General features: G+C 40.6%; 2 protein-coding genes across 7 annotated transcripts; one reads left to right on the top strand and one right to left on the bottom strand.

Moving 5' to 3' along the window:
- Positions 1 to 11948: 11948 nt before the first annotated feature.
- On the bottom strand, positions 11949 to 17815 carry dbe (KRR1 small subunit processome component homolog dbe). Its single transcript, XM_086973121.1, has 8 exons — positions 17684 to 17815; positions 16779 to 16941; positions 16378 to 16438; positions 15868 to 16049; positions 14965 to 15071; positions 14254 to 14487; positions 14019 to 14117; positions 11949 to 12094 (listed from the first exon to the last, which is right to left on the bottom strand). Exons 1-8 carry the CDS (start codon positions 17810 to 17812, stop codon positions 12023 to 12025), a joined length of 1047 nt encoding a protein of 348 aa, XP_086829247.1. The 5' UTR covers positions 17813 to 17815; the 3' UTR covers positions 11949 to 12022.
- On the top strand, positions 17731 to 22785 carry LOC111271984 (eukaryotic translation initiation factor 5A-1). Of its 6 annotated transcripts, none has more exons than XM_022853089.2 (3): positions 17731 to 17816; positions 19237 to 19592; positions 20824 to 22785. In XM_022853089.2, exons 2-3 carry the CDS (start codon positions 19320 to 19322, stop codon positions 21022 to 21024), a joined length of 474 nt encoding a protein of 157 aa, XP_022708824.1. In that variant the 5' UTR covers positions 17731 to 17816; positions 19237 to 19319; the 3' UTR covers positions 21025 to 22785. The 6 variants fall into 6 exon arrangements, with proteins under 6 accessions (XP_022708824.1, XP_022708821.1, XP_022708818.1 ...); XM_022853086.2 differs by having other exon boundaries at positions 17754 to 17816; positions 19165 to 19592; XM_022853083.2 differs by having other exon boundaries at positions 17797 to 17935.
- The last annotated feature ends 1933 nt before the right edge of the window (positions 22786 to 24718 follow it).

Raw genomic sequence — 24718 nt, 5'->3', positions numbered from 1 at the left:
GAATGTCTAATCGTTACGGGATCCATATCTGCACTCGGAAGATGCTGCTTTAACAGGCGTTACGTTGTTAAAGCCTCGGTATGGCATGAATAATGATGAGTGGATGAAGGGCGAACTGCAGGGAGGATGCTCTAAATTGGAAAAAATGTCTTACTGAGCTAATCGCTTTCTATAGAAAATCGTTTTTTCCTACGAGAGGCCTTTTGTTAGCCAATGCCCCCTTAGGCAAAATCGCGGAATACCTATTAGGGCGCGTGTATTGAAAGCTTCATGCATGTCCTGTGTAGACAGGCGTGTCATGAATAAGAGCGATTGCTTTAGTTGTACTCTGTACGTAATAATAGTACATGTGTTCGTGAACGATCCCATAGTCCATGCTCATAGGAAATGGAACGAAGGACCTCGAGGACATCTAAAACCTTGTTACCCATTGTGGAGCAATTAAAAGCAAAAGCAAAGGAACATTGGTTTGTAGCGCGTAGATTGAACGCAGTTAGAAGCGGCAAACTGAGGAACAATTTAAAGCCAATGTATTATAGATAGGGTAGTATGTAAAGGATCGGCCCATTAGCACGTTGCAAAAATTCCGGATAGAAATAATGATAACATTTGTATATGTACCAATATGGACGAAAGTCGAAGGCGGGTTGTGTATACGGTCTAGTAACAGGCAATTCGTTTGTCCTCTTGCGATGGGCTATGACACTTTCATGCATGCAGTGCCCAACCACGTTTCCTGTGAGATCTGGGACCGATTGGAAGGTTTTTGTCTGCTTTGTCTTCCCTGTCTTGCGGTTTGTGTGTATTTGTACACACGAAACTGGTCGGTCGGACGACATTAAGGAGCCCAACGAACGCTATCGCAGACGACAATCATTATCCTCATTTGCACTGTATGGCTCACCGTATAGTAATAACACGGAATCAAGTTCTGCTGCAATAGCAACGTAGAAACTTCTATTTCGTGTTTCTCTTTGAGGCTCAATAGCAAATAAAACACAACGATAACAGACTAAATCAATGATCATGTATAAACGTTTGTTAAGTGAAATACCTATTCTAGCATACTTTTAGCTTGTACTAAGTGTGTTATTTCTTTGCCAGCAGACGAATCGCCAGTGGGAAGGCAGGCTAATGAATAAAAAACATAAATCTAAGAACTTTTACGTACTTAGACAAAACGCAAATGGCTCCTAAATAATCCGAACAAACGTTATCGGAACTACAATCAAATCTGCATTTAGCGGGAATTGTTGTCGAAGCCTACTTTCGCTCACGTTTCGTAGGAAAAATATGAATGTTTAAACAGCTCGCACTAAATTTGACTTGTTGATAAGAGCCGTAAAAAACTGCTGCGAGACACGTAAATGTGATAGGTTTCAGACCCAGGCAACGTTTAATGTACGAGGCATACAAGAATGAACATCTGTCTATTATTTACCGCTGTTCAAGCGAACCGCCTAGGGCTGTTTTGCGAACTAAACAGAGATCGTAGGCGCGCAACATCGGTTCTCATAGTGACGTGATCCATGTTTGCAGAAAGAATTTACAAGGCATTGTACACAGGGAAGCAGGCCTGATTACCCTTCGAGAACTTGTCCGAGATGATGAACACCCTGCCAATTACTAGACAGAGCTATACAGACACAGAGGCGTGTTCAAGATAGCATAGCAAAATAGGAAAGCTAAGTTAACGTTTTAGATGGATAGCGGAATGCCTGCTGTTCTCCTAAGCGTCACAGCGGGTTGTCGATAAAACGGTATAGAAAAAAAAAAACAGGTAATGTGAATAGGTCTGTGTAATAAGAAAGGTTCGTAAATCCTATTAAACAAGAAAAGTTAAAAAGGAAGAGTTAACTTGTTGGTGTTGAGTGATCTGTTGCATGCTTTGTTCTAAATAAAAACTAAATTATGCTTACTTGGATTTGGATATAGTAAGAATATTTATAATAACAGACATAGCTTTTTTTTCACAGACGCTCGAATTCTACGGTACAACCAGCTGCGTCGTTATGCAACACCTAATGTAGGTACAGCCGTTTAGTTAAGATATACACGGCTCTACGTTCAAATTGGGCAAAAGCTTAGCGGGCGATTCGTCGCAGGGGGCATGCGTTCACTCGTTACTCCTGGTATCGAAGAAAAGCCATTTTTTTTCTAGAACACAATAACGAACCCACCACGACAATGTAAAGCGCATCGTCTTCGGAATTTTAGCAAAGATCAGCTATTATACAATCTTCCGGCGCTGTATGAGCCCCACTACGCTTAAAAACGTTTTTCTTATTTCTCAAAATCGACAATTTATGGTACTACTAGTTTGTACGCGGTTTTTGAAAATCCGAGAACTTATGAAGCAAACCGGAAGATCCTCAATAAGGTTCAGATTTATAGAGCTCAAAAATTCAAGATGTGTTAGAAAGACATCGGTTTTTTAGAGAGAAGTCAACGGCTATTTCAGAGAGGCGACTATTAATTGTTACTTTGGTCATATAAATAACTTGCAATGCTTAGTCTATTTACACCGTTTCGCACTTTCTGCTCGCTCTGCGTTTTTGTATTTCTGGGACAATTAGCCCTCTATCAATTGCAAAATTTACCTCCGCAGGAGTTTCTCGTATGTAGCGCGTTTAGATGACACTTTCATCGATCTACACTGACCAATATCCCTGGTCGTGCGACTGCTGTTAAATAGTTTTTTTGCTGATAATAAAAAATATCTTAGAAATAGTTAGCTAATGGCATATGTTCAGACTTAAAGCAGATATCAATCACGAGGGATGGTTACTGTATGGAATAAACATGACCGTCAGCAATGACTCTCCTAGCACATGCAAAAGTCTTGTTGGAATATGTATTTAGTTTAGGTACAGCCTTAGAAACAAAGCATTGGCAGAGAACTTCTCCGTTGAGACAAGCCGTCCCGTACACTAAGTCGTCCGGAGCTGTTTAGCGAAATAAAAAACTTAAGTAAAGTTTAACCTATGTAACATTAACAACAATAAACGATGATATATTTTTATTATTTAACTTAGGTAAAATGCACTACTACCATAGTAGTTACTGGAATCGGAACAGTGTGGCCTCTAGCAGTACGAACTCGTTAAAATCATCAAAAAGCCTACATTTTACATAAAAAATTTTACATTTATTCTTCCTCAGACATTATTTGGAGAGTCAAACAAAGCTTTTATTTATTTCTTGAAAGGGAGTCGACCACACGACACGTTACACAAAGACGTTTCCTATTATCTGAAAGTGTTATTGATTAGCAAACTGCAAATCACCTACTTCATTACAATGTTCCTTCGATTCATTAATTTGTAGAGAAATAGAAGCAATAACCACAGGGCGGTGGGGCTTTAATGTGAAGTTCTCCAAGAAAATGAGTTCGCTGGTCTCTCCTCTCCGAAGACAGATGTATAGTCAATACTTTCTGTGTTCTTTCCCTGAACAGCGATGGAACGAACCATATTACAACGAGCTTAAACAAGAAAGGCTGTTGTCTCACTGTCTTGGGCCTGAAAATAGACAGAGGCAATAAAGTCTGCCTCAGCCAACTGTCTACGAACATTTAAGTGAGACGAAGCGATGAACGCTAAGCTAGCGTTGCTTTTGTGTCAGTTCTAATTTCTACATGCCATATTTCTGACAATCTCCTTCAACGTATACCAATGGCGCAGAAGTACCTTACTTCTAAGAAGAATGCTTCCACTACTCTACAAAAGCTGTTTTGCTAACTTCATTACATACCTCCATATCCAATTTAGCTGATCTGGTCAACCAAATTTAGACGTATGACTTACCCGAAACAAACGAAGATTGGCACCTTTGGAAAAACGAAATTCAAATAAATAGCTATATTATGATCTTGTATCTAAACGGAGCCTTGGAAACATGTTCGGCCTGAATTTTCCTATCAGCAAGCGTAGTAATATAATATTCTCAGCATACATATAGAAAAATTTTTCTGAACAAAAAGCTATTGAACTCAGACGGTAGTTATGCCCTGAAATAGTACCACGCGTTACCATTTGTTAAGAAAGCAAAATTTCTCTATATTTAAAAATATGCGGCGCAACGCGGAGCTCGACGCATCGTCATGTAGGGTTTGAGAAACCGAGACTATACTGTCCACTCCATCAATAATATTCTATGGACAAAAAATATCATTATTCCACTGACCGTTTACTTCTACGTGCCGTTCGAAGGTGCTCCATTTCCTCTGCACGCCTGAACGGAATTTCATGTCGAGTTCAGATTCCAAAAATGAAGGTTCAAGGTGAAAATTGCATTTTCGACACCTATCACTATTTCGCCTGTTACCCAGACAATTTGGGATGTTTGTGCAAAGGGTGTATGACTGAGAAGAAGTGCGCTAAGTTCAAAGATAGAGTTCTAAACCTGAAGAGTCCATTGCCCATAGATTGGCAATCCGAGGTCAATAAGTACCCCGGATGGCAAACACTTCACTAATTGGCCGACACGATAAGCTGAGAACGTTATACGGTCGCTAGACATCTCAAATATATGTAATTTCATCAGAATTTGAGAGGCTGAGCCTGCTATGCTCTTAATCATCGACTCTCAGCATTTTGCCTGGCACCGAAAAACACGCATCTACTATAACAGGTTTCTACACAGAGTCGTCATTGTAACAGATGTTTCTATGTCGATATAAAACAGAAAAAAAAATGGGTAGTTCCGGAAGATACACCAAAGGTTAGAGTTGAGCCAGATTTTCACCTGGAGAGGTACTGATTTGCAGTTAGTTGGAGAGAAAGATTCGTCTCATGCGCCGAAAAATTCCTGAGAAGAACTGAACGGTTTACGAAGTCCTGTATATAGCCTAGTTGCGTCTAGTGAACGAGGTTTTTTGAGAGGCAGAACCCTATAAATGAAGAAAAGTCGTCTCTTCATTTATCGGGTCCTTCCTTGGCCATGGCAGCCCGCCTATGGCAAACATTGTGGAAGCCGCTTTGCATAATTTTGGATAAGAGATCCTTCCGCACCTATTGTATTCTCCAAAAACTCACCCTGAAGGATTATGACATCCTTTAACCACTGACAAATGAAGTTTGTAACAGTATATTTTACAGTGAAGAGGGTCTTAAAATGCGACCGGACACACATCAAAATTTCTGTTAAGAGGAAATAAATTCGTTGAGATCTAGAGAGTGAGCATAAAGGGTAACGGCGAATACGTACCAAATGAATTTGCTGCTAGAATTCAATGAAACACTACATTGCCGTCAGCCGACAAGCTGACATTATTTATAATTCAGCTTAAGTATATAGATTTTGCGAAATTCATCAGTTCTTCGATTGTCCAAAAGGCGATAACGTTTAACTAACTTCAGGACTATATAAATACACTATAGTCTTGTAGTAGACACGGATATTTAAATGATTATGTATACTCGCAATATCGTATTTTATTCTAGCGTTGATTTGTGCGCAGAAAATCAAACTTTTTCCGCATCGAAATATTATATTTACACTACATCCAATGACGTAGTGTCTCTCTCTAGTGTTGTGCAGCCCATTTTATACATATTCTGTATATTATTAATAGAGCTCTCTAATTTATTAACCATTACTATTAGCATAGATTTTCAAAAGCCAACCACCCGCTAATTAGCGTTATCAACAACGCATTGATTTATTTTTGCCAAGATACTGTTCTAATGCGTATTGTTCTTCACAGAATCTCCACGAAGATCAGCCTATTTTTTGAAGCTGATTCATTATTCAGTTTCACAGCAACTAAATTGTAAATCCATCTGATTACTTAACTCTACGTAAAATAGCTGGGGAACAAGATCAGCTGTATTGCATCACTACACAAGTTATAATCGCAACTCCAAGCATGTTGAAACGAAAAATCCACAAGGGCGCCACCTATAAACAAACGCATATTTAGTGTTTCGCGTATCGTAATATTGTGCGTATCTTCAGTAGCCGGTGTTGGGCGACCGTTTGGCGAGGCAAGCGCGAGCACACAGGTTTATATTGTCATGGATTATTGTTACCAGGAGGTTTCTTCTCGTAGACCCATTTGTTCTTGAGGGGGCGCAGAACAGGAAAATTAGGACTAAAAGGCTCATATGCGGCCTAAGAGCTGCCCTTGAACGGAGCAATAAGCTGGTAGGGTTGAGAATTTTCAGCAGCGAATTGTCCGTAGCCGAAAAGCAATGCTTCTGCTTTTCCTGCCTCTGTTCTTCGTTGCCAACCAAAAAGAATGGGCTATTATACATAGGTTGCAAAAGAGTCCTACCCGTGAGTGAAGGTGATCGTGCAGCGGTAACCTGTTTGCCTGCTACTTACAGTCACGTGAAGTGGTACAGGTTCGAAACCGGGCGTTGACACCCTTCGTTTCGTGCTAGGAGGGACCGGCCGCCTGAAGCAATGTTTAACAGCCTCGTGAGACTTGAAACTTAGAGCACTTATTTCGAAAGGAAAAAGGTAACGACAACTACGGAACAAATGGTTTACGTATTGGATCCTATATACAAAAAGATTTAAAGGATACCGTTCACCCACATGTTTACTCAGGGATTCATGGCGATCGTGTGAAATGGAGTTGTAAAACATGTGTGCGCTTTATAATAAAAAACAAAGCGTTATCAGTAGCATGAAGATTTGTTGCTGGTGTGGATTTAAGATGCAAATTGTATTTGCTTGAGAGTATATGCGTCCATACTTGTCCAAACTTCAAAGAGGTCCTCAAGGCTAGCTCTACTAGAGTTATATTTTGATTCCGTCAATTAGACGTGCCTTATGCACAGCCCACTGTGCACATCGATACGGCTGGAAACAAACAAGTTCTCCCGCGTACGTCTTTTCTACAATTGATTACATTCTTATCCTGGGACTTGTGCTTGGTTAGCGCTTATCATTATTATTATTATTATTATAACTAGCCCACGTGCCATAGAGTTATCGTAGACGGTGGCCATTTGTTGACTACACAATCGAATCAAGAGTCCGTAATATTTACTCCGAGAAACAAATACTATATATATATATATATATATAAATGCAAAACATAATCATACAGCTAACAAAGCAGGCTCTATAAATGGAATCATTCGATACCATCGTCCTCATAGCCGAAAAATGTCCACTAAAGCGAACCGAAAATGGCCGAATATAGTAATCAACAATGTGTTGTCATGGTTTCATCTCAATTGTCTATCATTCCGCTCGCATAATCGCATCGGATCGCCTGATTTTGTAGCGGCTACAACATCTCGGTATCCATTTTTCAAGCTGGTAAAAGTGCCCATTTGAGGGCCTGCAGCTGGTGCCTCTTCTCCGTGATTTGTCTCCCCGTTGTTCTGTCATGTTCAACTTTGTCCTCTTCTGCTCATTCGAGAGTCGTGGTAACATAGCTCCGACACCTCTGACTCTGTGATACCACAAGTAGAATGCAACCAACGTATTATGCAAATCACAATAGAGTACCAACAGGACAGCGACAGAAGGCTACGGTCTAGTAAATGTATCATACAAATAGAAACAGCTATAGATCTATTCTAGCCGGGCATGTCCTACGTGCACTTGAGGGCAAGGAAAAAGATGTTCGGCTGCACTTCGCTAACTGCTAGCGAACTAGGCTAAATAGTTGAGACGAGAGGGAGAAATGTGAACTACCCATTTTTACTGGCGTTGATAGCAGACATCGGTAAATAGTTGATTTATAATTCTGGGTAGATCTATAGCTGGCACTTCATGTTATCTGGCTTCAGAGATAAAACAATTTCGATGCGACCCCGACAGACCCTGCATTCTCACAAGTTTTGGTAGTTTTCAGCCTTATAGTGAATTTGATACATCTATAATATAATAATTGTTAGTCAATTACCTCTAATTTGTAGATTTGGAAGCCCGAGAGGTTCGGTGTTTCCAAGACTAAACTTAGATTCATATAATGGGAAATTTTTGATAAGATCGCCTGCCTGATACCCGACATTCGACACTTGACAACGGTGACTTGATGAGAGAACGATGACAACTGAGCAGTTGTTGGCACTGCTCTGGAACAGGGGGCAAAATTGCAACATTTGGCAACGCTTGCATGGCCTCGTTGCTGATCTTGTCTTTTCTGTCTCCTCGTCAAGCCATGCACAGAGAGACGCGGGGTGATAGCCCACATAATGATTGTTCTATCCAGGTTAGCTTTGGTCTGGCGTCACGCGCAGCACGTTGATCTCAGTAGGGTCCGCGGCCAGCTATTTGGCAGCGACTACAGTGGTAAACTTCTCTCAGCCCTACGACGTGTATATGCGCAGGGTCAGTACGTGCTGTATGAGGCAGGCCGAAAGAGGCCGAGTCGCCCCCACTGGACTTTGTGATCGTATATGTAGGCAGTAAACTGGTTGTCTGAACAAGCTAAGATTGTCGTTTGTGTCTTCCGTTGGTACTTTGTCTCTTGGACATGCTGCTGTTGTTGCGAGCGTGTTTTTTTTCTTGGTACCTAACAAATAGGAAGCAAGTACGTGCTACTGCTTATAATATAATAGTGCATGACGTACCATGTCGTCGCTTAACACGTTGCTACACAGTGAGACAGTGCATTGGCAGATAAGCGCATCATATATTCTTTATGTGTTGGTTTTTAGCGTTTGTTCTTCTATTTAGGTTAAACAGAAGCATGTAAGGCACTTTAGACCGACCTTCGCCTTGGAGTGCCTCACAGCTTCTAGCTGTGGAGTCTTCTAAGACGCTGCTGGGTCGTCTAAAGTCGTGAGCTGCATTTCCTCTGATTCATATCTACGTAACCTTGTTATTATTAACAAGTAACATTCTTGCTATGACCTTCACCGCGCTTCTCAGACGCCTCTCAGAATGAGCTCCGTAAAAATTATTTTGCACGGATATTCAAATTGAAGCGAAATTTATGCTCGATAAGCTCATAATATTTGGCCTGCTGCCGCCGCTGTCATTACCGCAACAAAATAAAAACATTTCTTCGGTAATAACTGGCATTAACCTATATTCTTACCTTCATATGAACTTGTCGTAATACAATGCACTCTCCTAGTGCAAAGTAAAGCTGTCATTATCCCTTCTATATTGACGCATACTACATTCAATCCGTATAATATATTAGTGAAATCGCATAGTCTACCATTTATTTTGGTGCGAAGAGTGAACGCTGACGAGAACCAGCCGCACAGACGTTAGCTCTATGCTCATTAGTAAAAAAAAAAATTGCCCCTTAGGGATAAACAGGGGCCTTCCTTTTCATTGAAAAGGTACTTTGTTGCCCTCCCGGAAACGCGTTAGGTTGTGTTAGCAGGCGATGGATAGCATCGGGTTTGACAGCAGCAGCGAGGATCGAGGTAGGGGACCTCATTAAGTTCATTTGTTTTGTGCTTAGCGCTGTGCGGATAAGTATACCGTCATTTATCTGCCCGATTTGTACAGGAGTTGATAAAACTTTCTTTGCTCTTTCTGCGCAAGCTTCATGGAATGAAGACGAGAAACACAGGAGTTCCTTTGCGTCATTTTGTCAGTAGCTGGAGAAGGGGTTGCCCAGATCGCATTTGTCCCCACTTGCTATCTGTCAACTCGGGCATAGTCCTGCTAGATAGGGCGCCATCCGCCCTATATAGTTTCGCCTGTATCAGCGGCTAGGCGGAAGTGGCTCTATTGCTGATTCAGAGGGTCAACTTATTTGTCTGTCTGTCTGGCTGGCTGAACATGTATTTTCTGAGTTTCATGTATCTCGAACAAACGAAGTTGGAAATGGAGGTGAGGAAATAAACGGAATCCTTTCGTTTGATGTCTAATCTCGTATTTTGGCCGTGCAAACTTAAAAAAACCGTATGCATCTTCTTTTGCTGTATTATGTTACCATTCTGTTCGAGTGATCGTATGTATGCGTAAAGGAATTTGACTCTGTTTGCCTAATAAAAGAACTACCGCCTATTACCTGATATTCTTGTTATATAGGCTGGTGTAGGGCGCGAGTTTGCAGTTTTTCATTGTCGTATCGTATCGTAATACACTTACGGGTTCGTTATCTCATCGCCTATACAATGTAATAAGTTAGCGCCTAAATTAGGCAAAATACAACAGCAGTCGTAACAGCTAGCGGTAGTTATTGGTCGAACTAATTTCTTAGTAACTCAGATTATCCTGCTTCGTGCTCCGCTTGCTCTTGCAGAATAGATGCTTGCGTTCTAATAATTAAAAATTATTTTATTTCTGAACTACTATGATTTTTAGGTATGCCGACCATAAAAGGTCGGAATATCTAAAAATTAACACAATTTTAATGCGATTTTGGCAAATATAGTTGTTTGCGGGACCTTGATGTTTTTGAAGAGTCGCTAGACAAACATATTATAGCCGATTAACTTAAATGCACATCTTGAAAAGTCACAACCTTCAAACATAAGCATTTTTTTTTAGGTAACCAAACATTTTTATACAACAATGTCAATGTAAGCAAGCCAAGCGGAATAGGTTATACGTAGGGCGTACGTATCAGTTAAGCTGATTAAAAATTGATTCACGAGAGGGATATTGGCATGGATGACTAGCTAGAACGATAACACATAATTAACTAATTTCAGAATTAGAAGATCTCATTTTACAAGAGCGCTTTTGCGGTTGATTGCTATCCGTCAGATCTTCTGGTCTAAAACTATTTCAGGTGCAAAATTAGTGTACGTAGGTAAGCCTAACACATTACACCGATCCCAGTATTTTGAGTTAGAAGCATGTAAACATCAACTTTAGAGTTGTACTAGCTCTGAAAATATATTTGGTAGGTTTCAGTCGATGCAGGAAACAACTTAGCGTTATCCTACAGTTGTTTATAAATCTACCAATTCGTAGCGCGATCCCGTATCGCATTTATGGATCACCAAAATCAAGGTAGAAAACGAGCTTATATTTACAAGCAAACGTCTTCAGCAAACGATACTACCCGGCCCGGCTCAGTCAATATGAATGCTTGTCCGGAATAATTTAGAAAACTTTTCGATGTTCGAAAAACTGACTTCGTTCAATGAAACGAAGAGTAACATCTGAAGAATATGACCAGTTCGACTATTTTATTGATGATGTTCCATAGAGGTGTGAACAGCTCACTGAAGTGGCAGTCCCTGAATTTAACTATATATATAATTTACTCAGCAGTTGATAACTGACGTAACTGTAGGGCAAAGCTTATTAATATTCACTTGTCAAATGAAGACTTATTGGAACAGAAAGGTAATTCCTAAGTGGAACTTAAGTATGCTAACTTCGTTTCCTTAGTCGTTGTTTTATCCCAAAAATGACTTTGTTTACTATTGCAATAAATATTGTCCCTATCATTCTATATTATTGCTCTTTGCAATTGATGTTCATTGGGTAAGAACTAGAAGGTATATATATACTTAGTGTGTACTTTGATTGAGTAGTCAGTAGCGCCGGGTACCTGCGACCAGCACGTTTTTGGAATGGACGTGATTAAGCATATGCAAATTGCTAAAATTTATACAAACATCTGTTTATACAAACAGGCTTGTAACTTCTAGAAAGGAAATTTATTATTATTACATTGATTTGCAGGTTCGGTTAAAAGACAATATTCCAAAACAGAATCATATGATTTCGATTACATTCTTGATCTAGTTTTCTTTATCATTCTAGTGCCCCAGCTTCCTGTTATGAGCTGCGCGTTTTAGCTGACAGGAGGACACAGTAGGCCTCATTAAGTGCTCAGTTTGTTTTATTGATAGACCCTATGACGAACACGTTAAACCATGTAGGCATATAAAGCAAAAATAAATTTATTGCAAGCCTATTATGTCGGCAAGGAAGGTGTGGTAAGGTAAGCGTAAAAAAAATTGGTAAAATAATTTCTATGCTGCTTTTCACAGCGATTTAATCTTGTTTGCATTGAAACTGATAGTAGATATGCTTGATATATATAAAAACTGCATAAATTTGTGCGTAAGTACTGGTACATTTATTGTATTTATCTTCTATCAAATAACCATATACAGAGATGTTATATACTCTAATAGTTCTTTACGGCGGGAGGCTCCTTAGGTGGCTCAAACGATTTCATACGCTGCTTCTCTCGTTCAAGCTGTAAACAATAAAATACAAAATAGATAAATCACCAATGTTCGCTTATGCATTATTCTTATATCGATACTTCTAACGATCTATGAAAAAGAGTATATATATATATATATATATATATATACACACGCACATATACGCCTATATATACATGTGTATATATATACATAAAAAATGCGAACTTACTCACTTTAAAATAAAGTGAGTATGTTCGCATTTTAGGATTTCAGAAACGGATTCAGCGGTGCAATTACAAGGTCACAGGATAGATATTTAAAAAAATGTGTACAACTTAAGCTAAGAATAAAATCTAATTTAGAGAAACAATAACATTGTGGATAGTATCAGTGAGGCCGAGTTTTAAACCGATAGCCTTTTTGGGTCGTGCGCAGCGTCATATTTGAGCTATAGCCAGGTTCTCCGGTGCTCCAAGGCCCAGCACCCAACCAATATTTGGAACTAATTACAACCCCATAAGTGAAGCGCCATATTATTAAAAAAAAAAAACTCCGAGTTTGTTGAACGCTAGAGATCATATAGCTAGCTTGCTCGCTTGCTAAAATTTGGAAAGCATCTGGCAAATGCCTTAATTTCAATTAAAAAATAAACACGTAGTACAATATGATACTAATTACTACAACCACTGCCGTCACAGACGTAGAATATTAGACTGAAGTCAAATACATACACATATATATATATATGTATATGTGTATGTATATAGATACTATATACATATATATATATATATGTATATAGTGTCTATATACATGTACAAGCGAGTTCGTTGGATTCTGAAATTGAACAACTTTTGAACTACTTGAACTAGGATGGTGCCAATGGTCCATCAGATTTTTGGGGGATTTGAGATGGCAAGCTGAATATCTATCGCGAATATTTCACAGTAGTGGATAATCCTGATGTCCATTTCAACATAGTACTGCCACTACGCTCGATTTCTTTAGGACGACGCAATTTTCTCGCCTGGTCCCTTTCTGGCGGTATAGATTACACCATGGCGACCGCATACTCCACGCGAGTTGTTGTTAATTAATGGTTCGCAAATTGCGGGCGATATAGACAGCCCGACTTTCCAACTGACGTGGAGTCAATTCACGGAACCCATTTTTACTTAGTATCCGAATTTCTAGTATTTGTGTTACAATTCTATAACACGTCACTTGTGAAATGCCAGTTTTATCCGACAGAGCCCTAAGACTCCAAGCCATCCTTTCATAAAAGGCGTTTTTGATTGCGGCAATGCGTTCTAGGCCCACGAGTTTCGATATTTGGTGTTCATTTGCACCATTTGCGCTGTACCTTCGAACGTATTCCCCAGTCTTTGATAAATTTCGGTTGCCCTGTAGCACTTGAGGAACAATGACCGGACTGCCGACAACCTATTTTCGACACTAAAAAATTTTCACTTACTGCTGAAGGTAGCCAGCTTTCACTTACAAGTGTTTTCATTTCGTATTTATAATATATTAAAGTATTTATCATTTCGTCTGTTAAAATCTGCTAAATTCGCTTGAGCAACCTAACGGGTATTCTTAGCGAATTTTAGAATGAGTACATCAATAATTCGACATGTAAGTAATGCTCTGTAGTAGATCTGCCCGATATCAACGAAAGTATCTCTCTAATTATTCTTTAAAAATTAGAGGAGAGTAAGTAGGAATGTTATAGCTTACACCTATTATAGCTATCGTAAGATTTTTTTATTTTTCTTATCTCGTTAGGATAACTATTTTTTCTTTAACACTTAGCAAGCAACCTACTTTAAAATAATAATCTACTTTAAAAATTTTCTAAGTATTTAGGTTTTATGATCATCAGTAGCAGCTCACTACGAATTGATACGGATAATGTCTATGCAGATCCGCGTCAAAAACAAATAGTTTTATTAACGCTTTTCCATGACTCACCTGTTTCTCGGCCTGACGCTCAAGTTGCTCACGTTTCTTTTTACGTTTTTTCTCCGTATCCTTTAAGAAGTATTCGCCAGTTTCCAACTCCTTATCAATCTGTAATAGAGATGTAAAACGCGCACCAGAACGTGTGTTACTGTCCTAGCCACTTTACACATCGGAAGCTATAGCTTTATGTACAAAATTCAAGCTTATCCAAATAAAGCTCAAACGTTTTCGCTGACTTGCGTACCTTCGACAGAGGCGGTGCAGGCGGAAACGGCGTATATTCTCCCTTCAGACGCTTTTTCTTGGGCTGCTTTCGCTTTGAGATATTCTTGTTGGATAGCTTTGGCAGGAATCGGTCCCAATTTTCGTTGACCAGCTGAGGATCTTTAGCTAACTCGCGTTTAATCATTAGCGTCTTGATATGATATATCGGATGAACGTTGTTCATACAGTCTTCAACGATTTTGCGCACCTGAATCTCATCATGTAACACACAGAAAACAGCACTTACAGCATTACACGACTGTGAGTAAACATAGCAATTCTCATTGTCAAAATCATTTTCCCGTGATTTAATTGAATAGAGTACACCGATGTACGCGTTGTGCATACAAGTGAATCGGGCATCGAGTGTTTATTTCTCGGGTAGCATGGGGTGCTTAAAACCTTGTAACGGCTATGACGTTGGATTGTGTAGACCTTTGCCCGTACCTCCGTCGAAATCAGTCAAGATACAAGTATAAGAGGACCGTGGAAAAGCAACGCTTTACAATTGGTTAGTATTCCGCGTTTGATAAGTAGTGAATTGTTTCATTAAGTTGAGGGCTCCGCAAATTTGACGCTGCAAGCCATTTTTACGTTCTCATTATTGCTACGAGGGAAAAGGCTTTCTGAGGGATCCGTACCCTCATGAGGCTTTATGGATAATTAATACATACGGAAATATTTGTCTTACCTGTTTGAGACCTCTAAAAGGCCCAAGCGTTGAAACAGTATTGCCCTGCACAAGGACATAACAACCAGTCAAGATCTCAATGGCTTTGAGTGTTGCACCGTTTGGTCCTATTACGAGGAGGAAAAGTGTGTCAGCAAAAATAAACCGTTATGAAAAATTATTTTAAACCTTATTTCATTGTGGTGACAGATTTGTTTTAGCTGCTACCGTTTAACTTTGATTTTCTATGGAAAGCATTGTCGATGGTGACTAAATACATTAGACAGAATGGCTGATCTTAAAAAAAACATATGCATTTTTCTCACCGCTGACCGTAGTTAAAAAACTGACTCTTTTTGCTTTCTGTGGCTAACGTTCAGCCATAATTTCTATATGCTAAAATTTTACATTCGCGATTGATTCTTGACAAATGTTTCAGTATCTCTAGAACTTTTTAAGGATGTTTAACATGATAAATTTTTCTTAGGAATTTCCAAGAGAAGCATGGTATGATTGGTCTGTAAGATAAGTATGAATCAAATATTTTAGGAAATTATTTATTACCACAAAAAGAACCTTAAAAAAGCAGATACGCATTTTTGTATGTACTGAAATTAGTTTCGAAACCAAATCTTACTACTGAATAAAAAGACACTATAACTAAAAAAAATCAACTCTTCATAAGAAGTCTTCATTGAAACAAAGAACCCTACCAAGTTGCTAGAGAAAATCAAGGTTCAACTCAAAAACGAGCGTAGCTTGGAAGTATTTGACACTATAAAAAATGACTGCGATTGTTCAAGGAATTTTTTCACTAAACTCCACTGTTTTATCTGGATAAATCAAAGACAGCAATTTTCTACAGCTATAGCTGAACGTTTCCGTGCTCACGTATCGGTCACAAACCATTGGTATTTCACTAACCTACGAGACGCTGTCGACGCCGTACGAAACGTTCTTTTCTCCGCACCGTTCCGCCAATTTTAATTACATCGCATGCGATATCATCTTCAAGGATACGAACTGCCTGTTCGAATGGTACACTGCGAGCCATAAGTTTGATAAGGTCACGCGCCTTGATAATCATGTAGGGATCCCACATTTGCCTGGTTATATATCACACATACGCCAAGGGCCTGTATCATCATTATATGCGAAACGATATATTCGTTCGCTTAATTCTTAATTAAACGGACTCGGTCACAGGAACTATACCATTTATATAGCTATGCTGTTTAGATAGTCTGGAGTAGAAAAACGTAAACCATCGTCAACAAAGTCGCAAATAGTTGTACTCAATTATTTTTTTTTTATATATAATTAGTTTCATAGGAAAAGCAGAGAAGTATAGCAAGCGCCCTTCAGCCTACGATGCAGTATTACGAAATAATTACATGTTACAATACTTCAACAAGAAGAAGTTTGGTAGGTTACCTTGTCGTCTTTACTGTCATGCTCCCCTCGATAACATCCAATTCAGCTTCAATGCCGTGTTCTACAAACAGATACAACCGATAACAATTACGAAATAGGAATGTATGTCCACATAGAATTCAACTCGCATTACTCACAAGCGAAGTTACACAGATCAAATGAGGATATACATGTTGAGGAAGCCATGTCCGCAGAGCGAATCTTCTCACAGCTCACTAACTGTCCGGTCCTGAAAGCACGTTTTTAATATGCATCCCGGGAAGGGAAAGTCTTTACTACGCAAATAAACTAGGTACTCAAGCGTCCGTTTCAACCCTGACTCCCCAACAATAGTTGTTCTTTCCACCAAAGGAAAATGTCCCCTTTAACTTGGCTATTGAAATATGCCTTTCGATACAAACCTCCAAGGGCCTTTTTAACAAGAGGCCAAATTTCTTTAAGGTATTTTTCACGGTACTTTGGGAAGAGCATAGCGAACGAACTTTCGCATACAACGCCATTTAGGTTATCCTCTTTCGTGCATGGCAGCACTTTCCAGGGACTTGCAGCAGCGCCGCCGCATCCCTAAAATATTCAGGCAAAACACAAGAAAATTAATATTTAGTAAAGTTAAAAAGGTCTTCTGACTTAAATAATGTCGAAAAAAACAAACGAATGTAATGCGTGAAAAAAAAACGAGTTTGATGCGCATGCGAAATTTATAGACTAGTAGAAATTTATAGAATAGTAATTCTCAGATCGGTACGAAGTTGTACTTATTTCAAGCTCACATATTTGTTATTCAGTATTTTTAGCAATTTTTGTCTCTCATTTGTACTATAAATTACTGAAAACATTCTAGAGACAAACGCGTTTAAAACTGAATCTCGTAAAGATTTGGTTGGTAATACATTTAGTCGCACCTAATGGAAACGACGAATATTTTCATAGAAAAATGCAATGCAACTATCCTCAGACGTAACTGCTCGACATTAAATAACAGACGTTAAATAATATTGATATTCTCAAATACATTCCTACCAAGCCTGTTGCATCCACCATTGCTGGAACAGTACTACTCCTGCCACAGTCGCACAATGGGAGAAATAAACAATGATACCTACTGGTGCTTTTGCGCCTATTGGGACCATCGTGATTTCCGTCCCACCATTGAAGCACAATGAAAGCAACACTCGCATGATATAGCGTTATTTTTATGTTGGTATTGAAAAATAAGCGATAATAAAGTCTAATTTACTTCAGAACATGAAGTAGGCAAATGGCCATACAGTGTTTAATAAAAACCGTACCCAAACAGAAAACGTACCATAATTTCCTTCTTTGAACCTGCGACAGTGGCCGACATTAGGGGGCCGGAATCCGAAACCAAGTCGCCATCGATGGGACAGGCCGCTTCCGGCGAACCTTTTCGCCGCTGGAGAGCGCGGCGCCGCATGGAGGTAGGCTAGGTTACTTTGGTGGTAATTTTTCACCGTTTCGTGCTGTCAACGTCGTGCGTCAGTCGAGCGACTGTGTCTGGGCCGTATGAGGTGGCGTTGTACAAGAGCACAGGTGGCATGTTAGTGTCTTTCCACTTGGCGAATTCATGTCGATTTAGGCCTATTGATTTAGCTGCGATAGTGATCAACGAGTTCGGCAGCTCGACAGCTATGGTCGTCGCCTACTGCTGCTGCTGCCGCCACTCATGGTACCAAGTGGGTCTTCTCCACTGTGTCTTCTTTCCAACATCGCTTTGGCTGTTGCTTCTGAAAGTCGTTCGCTAGTGTTATGTTTTTTCGCTTCGACATTTGTGTATAATTGATCCAGCCCGCTCGTGCATTTTTGCGACGACTGTGTTGGCGGACGATCCGCAGTACCTGGAGCTGCTTTTCATTTCGACGGGACGTTGGCTCTGGTTTCGAGATATACGACGCTGCTATCTGTTAATATCGAGTCGGCGAGATTGAGCTGCCCCAGCGAGTGCTGCAATCGCCAGGGTATTAGTCCCGTTCGGGCTTGTCTATCTGGCATTTCGTGCTGACGAAGTCGCTTATTCTGTAGCTAGGCTGCAAATGGTTTAGGTGGAAGCCGGGTGGCAGTTCTCGATACATACATTTTATGTGTCTCGTTAAAGCGTATGTTGTAGACTCTTTGCATCGATTAATAGAAAATGTATGGTACAATTCCCTAGCGTAAACGCACTGAGAAGGGAAATTATTCGAAACTCCGACTCTAAGCAACGCCTTTTTGGTTTCATAGCAATAATTTTTAACGTCAAATACGCATTGTATATGCTCACAACGGTGTTGACATCGTGAAAGAGGGTTTAAGTGAGGCATAATTTCGAACACGTTTTCGTCGCTGGACATTTGTTTATAAAACGGTCATTTTAATTCCATGGCGGATGTGATTGCTCCCACACCTCGATGTTAATATTTCGTTTACTTAATCTGTTAGCATGGTTGGTATTTTCTTGCGTATACGTCATGGTGGCACGCCTACAAGGGAGCAGTAGAGAGGGAATTTGCCAGTTAAACCTTTTATGCTTACAAAGTAGGATTTTTAATCAGGAAGAATAGTACACGCTCCGATCAAGCCCCAACATTGATCTCGACCGATACATATTAGATTTTAATCGATTAGGGTAAATCGAGTAGTTTGAGAATAACTTGACCAATAAGATCTAGAATCTCGGAATTTTCCAGAAGGTGGTGGTCACGCGGTTTTAGGAGTTTTCAACTTTCAATACCCCGTGATAGGGCGTGCTCTCACTAGTGTTTACCAATTTGTTTCTTTAACTTTCACTAGTTTGGCAAGACCGGCCTCTCAAAGCTAACCTTAGCGTCTTCAAACTGTAACTCACGCTTCACTTGGTAACAGTTTTAGCCGTGATTCGAAAGCCCGCGAAGTTGGTGCAACAGGTTCAGCGGTCACGGCCTAGCGACCTAAACGACCGAACGAGAATGGAGGGCGAAGAAGTGGAGTTCCACACCGGTGGGTCCGGCGCCTCATCCACGTATCCGATGCAGTGTTCGGCACTACGCAAGAACGGATTCGTGATGCTCAAGGGCCGCCCGTGCAAGATCATGGAAATGAGCACCTCAAAGACAGGAAAGCACGGACACGCCAAGGTTCACCTTGTCGGCATTGATATTTTCACGTCGAAGAAGTACGAAGATCTCTGTCCATCCACGCACAACATTGATGTGCCCAATGTTAACCGAAACGATTTTCAGGTTAGTATTCGGTTTTTTGTTGGCTTTATTGTTCAAAAGGACAATCCAGTGTTTGCTTAATCAACTTCAGGTCATCAGACGTGCAGTAGTTTGCTATATGCAATAAATGTATTGCCACGGTTGCTATTGACTTAGTTCTCGTTCGTGTAGGCGATTTCTTCTCCCAGATTGGGTGCAATATTATAATGGTGTGCGGATTCTGACTGAGAAAACGAATCTCAAAATTTTACTTCAGCATATTTTCTAATAGCCTTCAGGGTTACTGAAAGCAGCTGTAGCCGAATCAACCCTTCGAGGCTATCCGCTCGCCAAAGTGTTCAGGTCACCTCAATGTGATACTGTACCCTAAATAACAATTATGATGGTTATTATTATTGTTACTATTACCTGATATAAGCTGCTGTTTACGTGTAGATCGGCTATGCACAATTTGTCACTGCTTACTTCTATTGAACAAAGTGCCAGTCTTTCTCTAGACTTGCGCATAGAAAGAGATTGTGCGTTGTGACTGGAGCCGTTCCATCTCACCCTAGTCTCAGCCATTTGCAAACAACTTGAAACGAAAGCCAATCTCAACCATCATATATCTAAGAAATTGTAAGATTGTTTGCGCTGCGTACGTATCAGCATGCTGTAACGTGCTTATAGTAGAAAATATAGGCACCGTTTTGCCACCGCTTTCCATCCTAACAGTGGAAATGCTGGTCTTCCTATATTGGTGCTATATTGAGATTAAATGATGCAATCTGACTGGCCAGGCAAGCTATTTTTGTCTTGGCCTCAACCGTTTGCAGACATTTCTGATAAAGACAACAAAAGAAAAAAACCAACGAATTTCCTATGTTTCCTCAGTTTTTTGTCTTCAGCGATTGTCATGCATTTTTTCCCACTGACTTCATTCCAAAAGTGAAGAAGTGTGTTTTTTTTTTGCAATGCTATACTAAGCAAAACTGCATTCTGACTGGACGAACGAGTTCGTTATCTCGCTTCGACTTCAACCGTTTGCATACAGGGTTCATCATTAGGTACCGTATGAGAAAATTATTAAAGATATTACTACCCGGGAGTCGTTTCCGTTTCAATGTCTACCTTCAGATAGTAATTCACGTGCTTGGAGGATATCCAAAAAGTCTAGCGATCACATTCAAAGGCGCTATTAATTAGCATGTTCTGCAGGAATGACCCTTAGTTGAGCCGCCACACGGTAACAGTATTTTGAACTCGTTTACAGCTGATCGACATCTCCGACGATGGATTCGTGTCCCTGATGGATGACAAAGGTGACATTCGTGATGATCTGCGTGTACCCGCCGACGAAGAGCTGTCGAGAAAGATGAAGGAAGAACTGGAAAAAGGCGAGGGAAATGTTATTATTACGGTGCTCTCTGCCGTCGGTGAAGAAGCCATTATTGCTTGCAAGAACTCCACTTGAATTCTGAACACGATCCATTCGTGAGCAGGCCTTTGAGCCGCTCAATAGGCATGAGCCTCGACCACTTGTTGGCAGTGGTCGGAGCAGATTGCTACGTTGGCTCTGCCAAACAACATCAACGTAATGTGGCGACCAAGGACGCGACTATTGAAATAATAACAATAACATTATCAATAATAGCAACACACGTACTGCAAGTAACGAAAAAGACAAAGGCGTCATGTGCGTAGCAATATTAATTCCTTTTCTCTATGATATTTTTTCTGCCCGCCCATTCAGTTGATAACCCATTAAATAGTTGTACGCGTCCAACGACGCGTCCGTGTCTTAATGTTTCGTTTCAATCGACAGAGCCTTCGTTCGGTAAACCATTCGTCTTCGTAGTTGCATATATTGATATTAAAATGATGGCTAAATACAAATGGCAAAAAAATAAAATAGAAATAATAACAACAATAATAATGATCCAGAAATTAATCATGTCACCAAGACCACTAATGGGGATATCGCTGCAGTGTAGACGATTTCGAACTTCGTCAATCGGAAGTTTCTTCGAGTCCGCCTCAATTGCACACGAGAGAGAGAGAGAGAGATACAGAGAGACAGAGAGAGAGAGAGAGAGAGAGAGAGAGAGAGAGAGAGAGAGAAAGAGAACCGTTACCTAATAATTTTTAGCAGTTTTACTGGTTTACCTGTAAAATATGCTAATTCATTTTGACGTAAAGTTCAATTTTTTCGTGTACCGACTACACTCCGCGTGTCCCGCGGTGACAGTGATTTTTCGACGAGTTTCCCCTTCGGTCATTTCATGCACCGTCGTCAGCTCATGCGCTCCATTAGTAGGAGCAGGCCGTCTATAACTATCCACATGTTTACATCGGGTAAAATGTGCATGTATTCTCGTTGTCAACGTACGTATTGTTTTTATGATGATGGCCGAGACCTTTTTTGCGAAAATAACAACCACATGGGAAGCAAGCAAACGGTAGGTGCAGCTATCAGCTAAGCAGATCACGAAGTTACGTTTAAGGGAACACGATTGCGCCATCTGTCCATTCAAAATCCGACTATCGCTACCGATAGCTTACCATTAAAAAGCATTGCTTGGGGGTAGGTTATGAGTTACAGTAAAACAGAGTTACAACGATAACAACAATAAAAATGCGTGTAGTGAAAATGGAAAAAAAATAGTGAAAAATAGTGGCAGGAGGCAGGAGATGACATGTAAGTGGAGCTTGTTTGTGAAAGCCTGCGGAGTGAAATAATTAACGAGGTCTGAGTTGTAAGGAATAAGTGTTGCTTGATAATGCAGATAAATAATTATGATAATAAGATTAATAAAAATAAGAACAATAAGTATACAACAGTAATATTAATAATAACAATAATGATGAGAACAATATTGTCGCCAAGGTCAGGTTGTCATAAAAAGACAGGCGAGGGCCGTTAGGATGGACGTGGGAGGGGTGGGGGGTTTGGTAAACTAGAATCCACGTACAAATGGCGGGCGATGATCGGTGACAACAGAGAAAGCCAAATAACATTTCAGGCAGGCCGATTTTGGCGGCATCGTCCATTTAAAAAGGGCTGCAGTTGTTGCCCATGGTTTTATGTCCAGTAACTGTAGTCCTTTGTGCGGGGCTCGGGACCGAACTGTGGGAGGTACGGGTTGGGTGTGTGGAACGGGTTACGGGCGAGATGCTGATCATACCATATAGCGTTATATGTCAAGCTATTTCACAATAAACTTGTTTGAGTAAATGCGCGGTGTTTTACTTTCGTGATTAGTTAGAGTGAAGCACATAGGCAGTAAATCGACATTAGAAGTTACTCAGATGACATGCGTGGATGAGCAATCGAATTTCGAAGCCGTAATTACTGTAAACCTCCGGCAACTGTTATTGAATGTATAAACCGTTTAACAATACTGAACAAAGACTGAGAATGTACCAGCCTGTGGTGTAGAGCCCTCACTGCGCTTGAACACCAGCTATTCTTGTACAATCGTTTTGCCGTTACACTCTGTCATCGCTAGCAGCAATCGTATCCACATGCAATCCTTTCATCCTTTATGCAACTGTGTTCTCTGTCATATATTTCTGATGATGATGGGCTAACGTGTCATTATTAAACGAAGACCTTAGATCTATGTGATATGCAATAAAAATTAAACAGACGCTTTCTAAAAAAAAAATTAAAATATTTCATCGGTGCCTTTTTGATCCTCAGTTCTCTGAAGAGTGAAGTAGCAGGTCGTTTTCTAATCTTCTCTGAGATGAAAATTAAGTGTATCATCAGTGAATAAGTCAACTTACGTGAAAGGCAGCATCAGTTTAGGCCGGACCCGGCTTGCGGTACTCTGTATCGAAAACAGCGCGTGTACAGCTATTTCAGTTGTGTGATGAATTTGGACGTATGTTGAAAAATTCGAAAAAGCTAATGAATGATGAAGCTAATGGCATTGGCTTGTGTAGATATTATAGTATTCTCTAGAAGACGAATCTCAGGTAGGTGTACTGTCTTTGGCACTGCATGTCAACACCTCAAGGCATCTGTGTAAGGGAATCTCTGTGCCATGCATTTCGCCTGACCCAGAGATAGCTTCCTATGACCCTCCGCCAGTTGTGAAGCTTTTTGAGTTAGGTAGCATACGACCGGTGGTTTGTGCGCGGCTCGCCGGAATCGTCAACTTTCTGTACAATTTTTTCAGACCATTTCCCTGGCCACTCTGCACTGAAAGGAATTTCTGAGTCATCGAGGAGTATTTGGCACGCTCCAATATGCGCTGTGGCGCCTTCAGTGATGGTCTTTGCCTAGGCTCTAGGCGCAACTTCGTTTGAACTTCTTCATGGATTCGAACCACATTGCCCATTGAATTTTGGCGTAGCCGCCCGGTTCTTCCAGGTATCCAGGCCTTAAAAGACAATACACATTCGGTTTCTCCGGGTTTTTAAAGGACAACCTCCATACCGTCAGCCGTTTCGGCCTCTTAAGCTTTTTGTCCTCTTAAGCCATGCTACGAAAAATTATTTTAAAAAAAGTGAGCGCAGAGTGAAGATATTACACCACGTAGCGTGGTCGAGCTAAACGGACGCAAAAATTACACTGTCACAATGAATATCCGGCCAACTAGAGGTATACTATCCAACCGTCCTACTAATAGCCAGTAGGCAGCGGTCGTCATAGGCTGCAAGGAGATGTTGGTAGAAACAAGGGAAAAGAAGTCCTGAGTTGTTGAGACCTCTATAATTGTTCGCTCATGATGAGTGACAAAGTCGTCGGTGTCAGAGCCACGGCCGATCAGAGTACCGGGCTTAGTGGATTACCGCCGGCCTGGTGCACGCTAGGGCGGCATGGCTAAAGTGAGTCCCCCAGATAGTCCTTCTACGTCCCGTTCCAATATAATACTGCCAATTCTTACTCCGGTAGTAATAGATAGATTGGTCAGTAGCAACCGACTCCAATAAGCTTTAGCCGGCGTCGTTCATATGTGGGATCAGCGTTGGCGGTAGCATCGATTGCTCGAACGTACTTCAGTGCCGGTCAGTAAAGCACTTAGGGCGGCGGAAAGGCTCTGACCCTCCGAGAGGTTACCCAAGTAAGCAACGACGGTGAACAGGACTTTTCTTGGCCGCCTTGTTCAGATAATATGTGCCATGGTACCTCAATAAGAAAGTTCACTGTTTTCTCTAAA

This window comes from Varroa jacobsoni, unplaced genomic scaffold, assembly GCF_002532875.2.
Source record: "Varroa jacobsoni isolate VJ856 unplaced genomic scaffold, vjacob_1.0 contig01347, whole genome shotgun sequence".
In the NCBI taxonomy this organism is placed as follows: Eukaryota; Metazoa; Arthropoda; class Arachnida; order Mesostigmata; family Varroidae; genus Varroa; species Varroa jacobsoni.
This window is presented reverse-complemented; position numbering and strand designations above follow the sequence as displayed.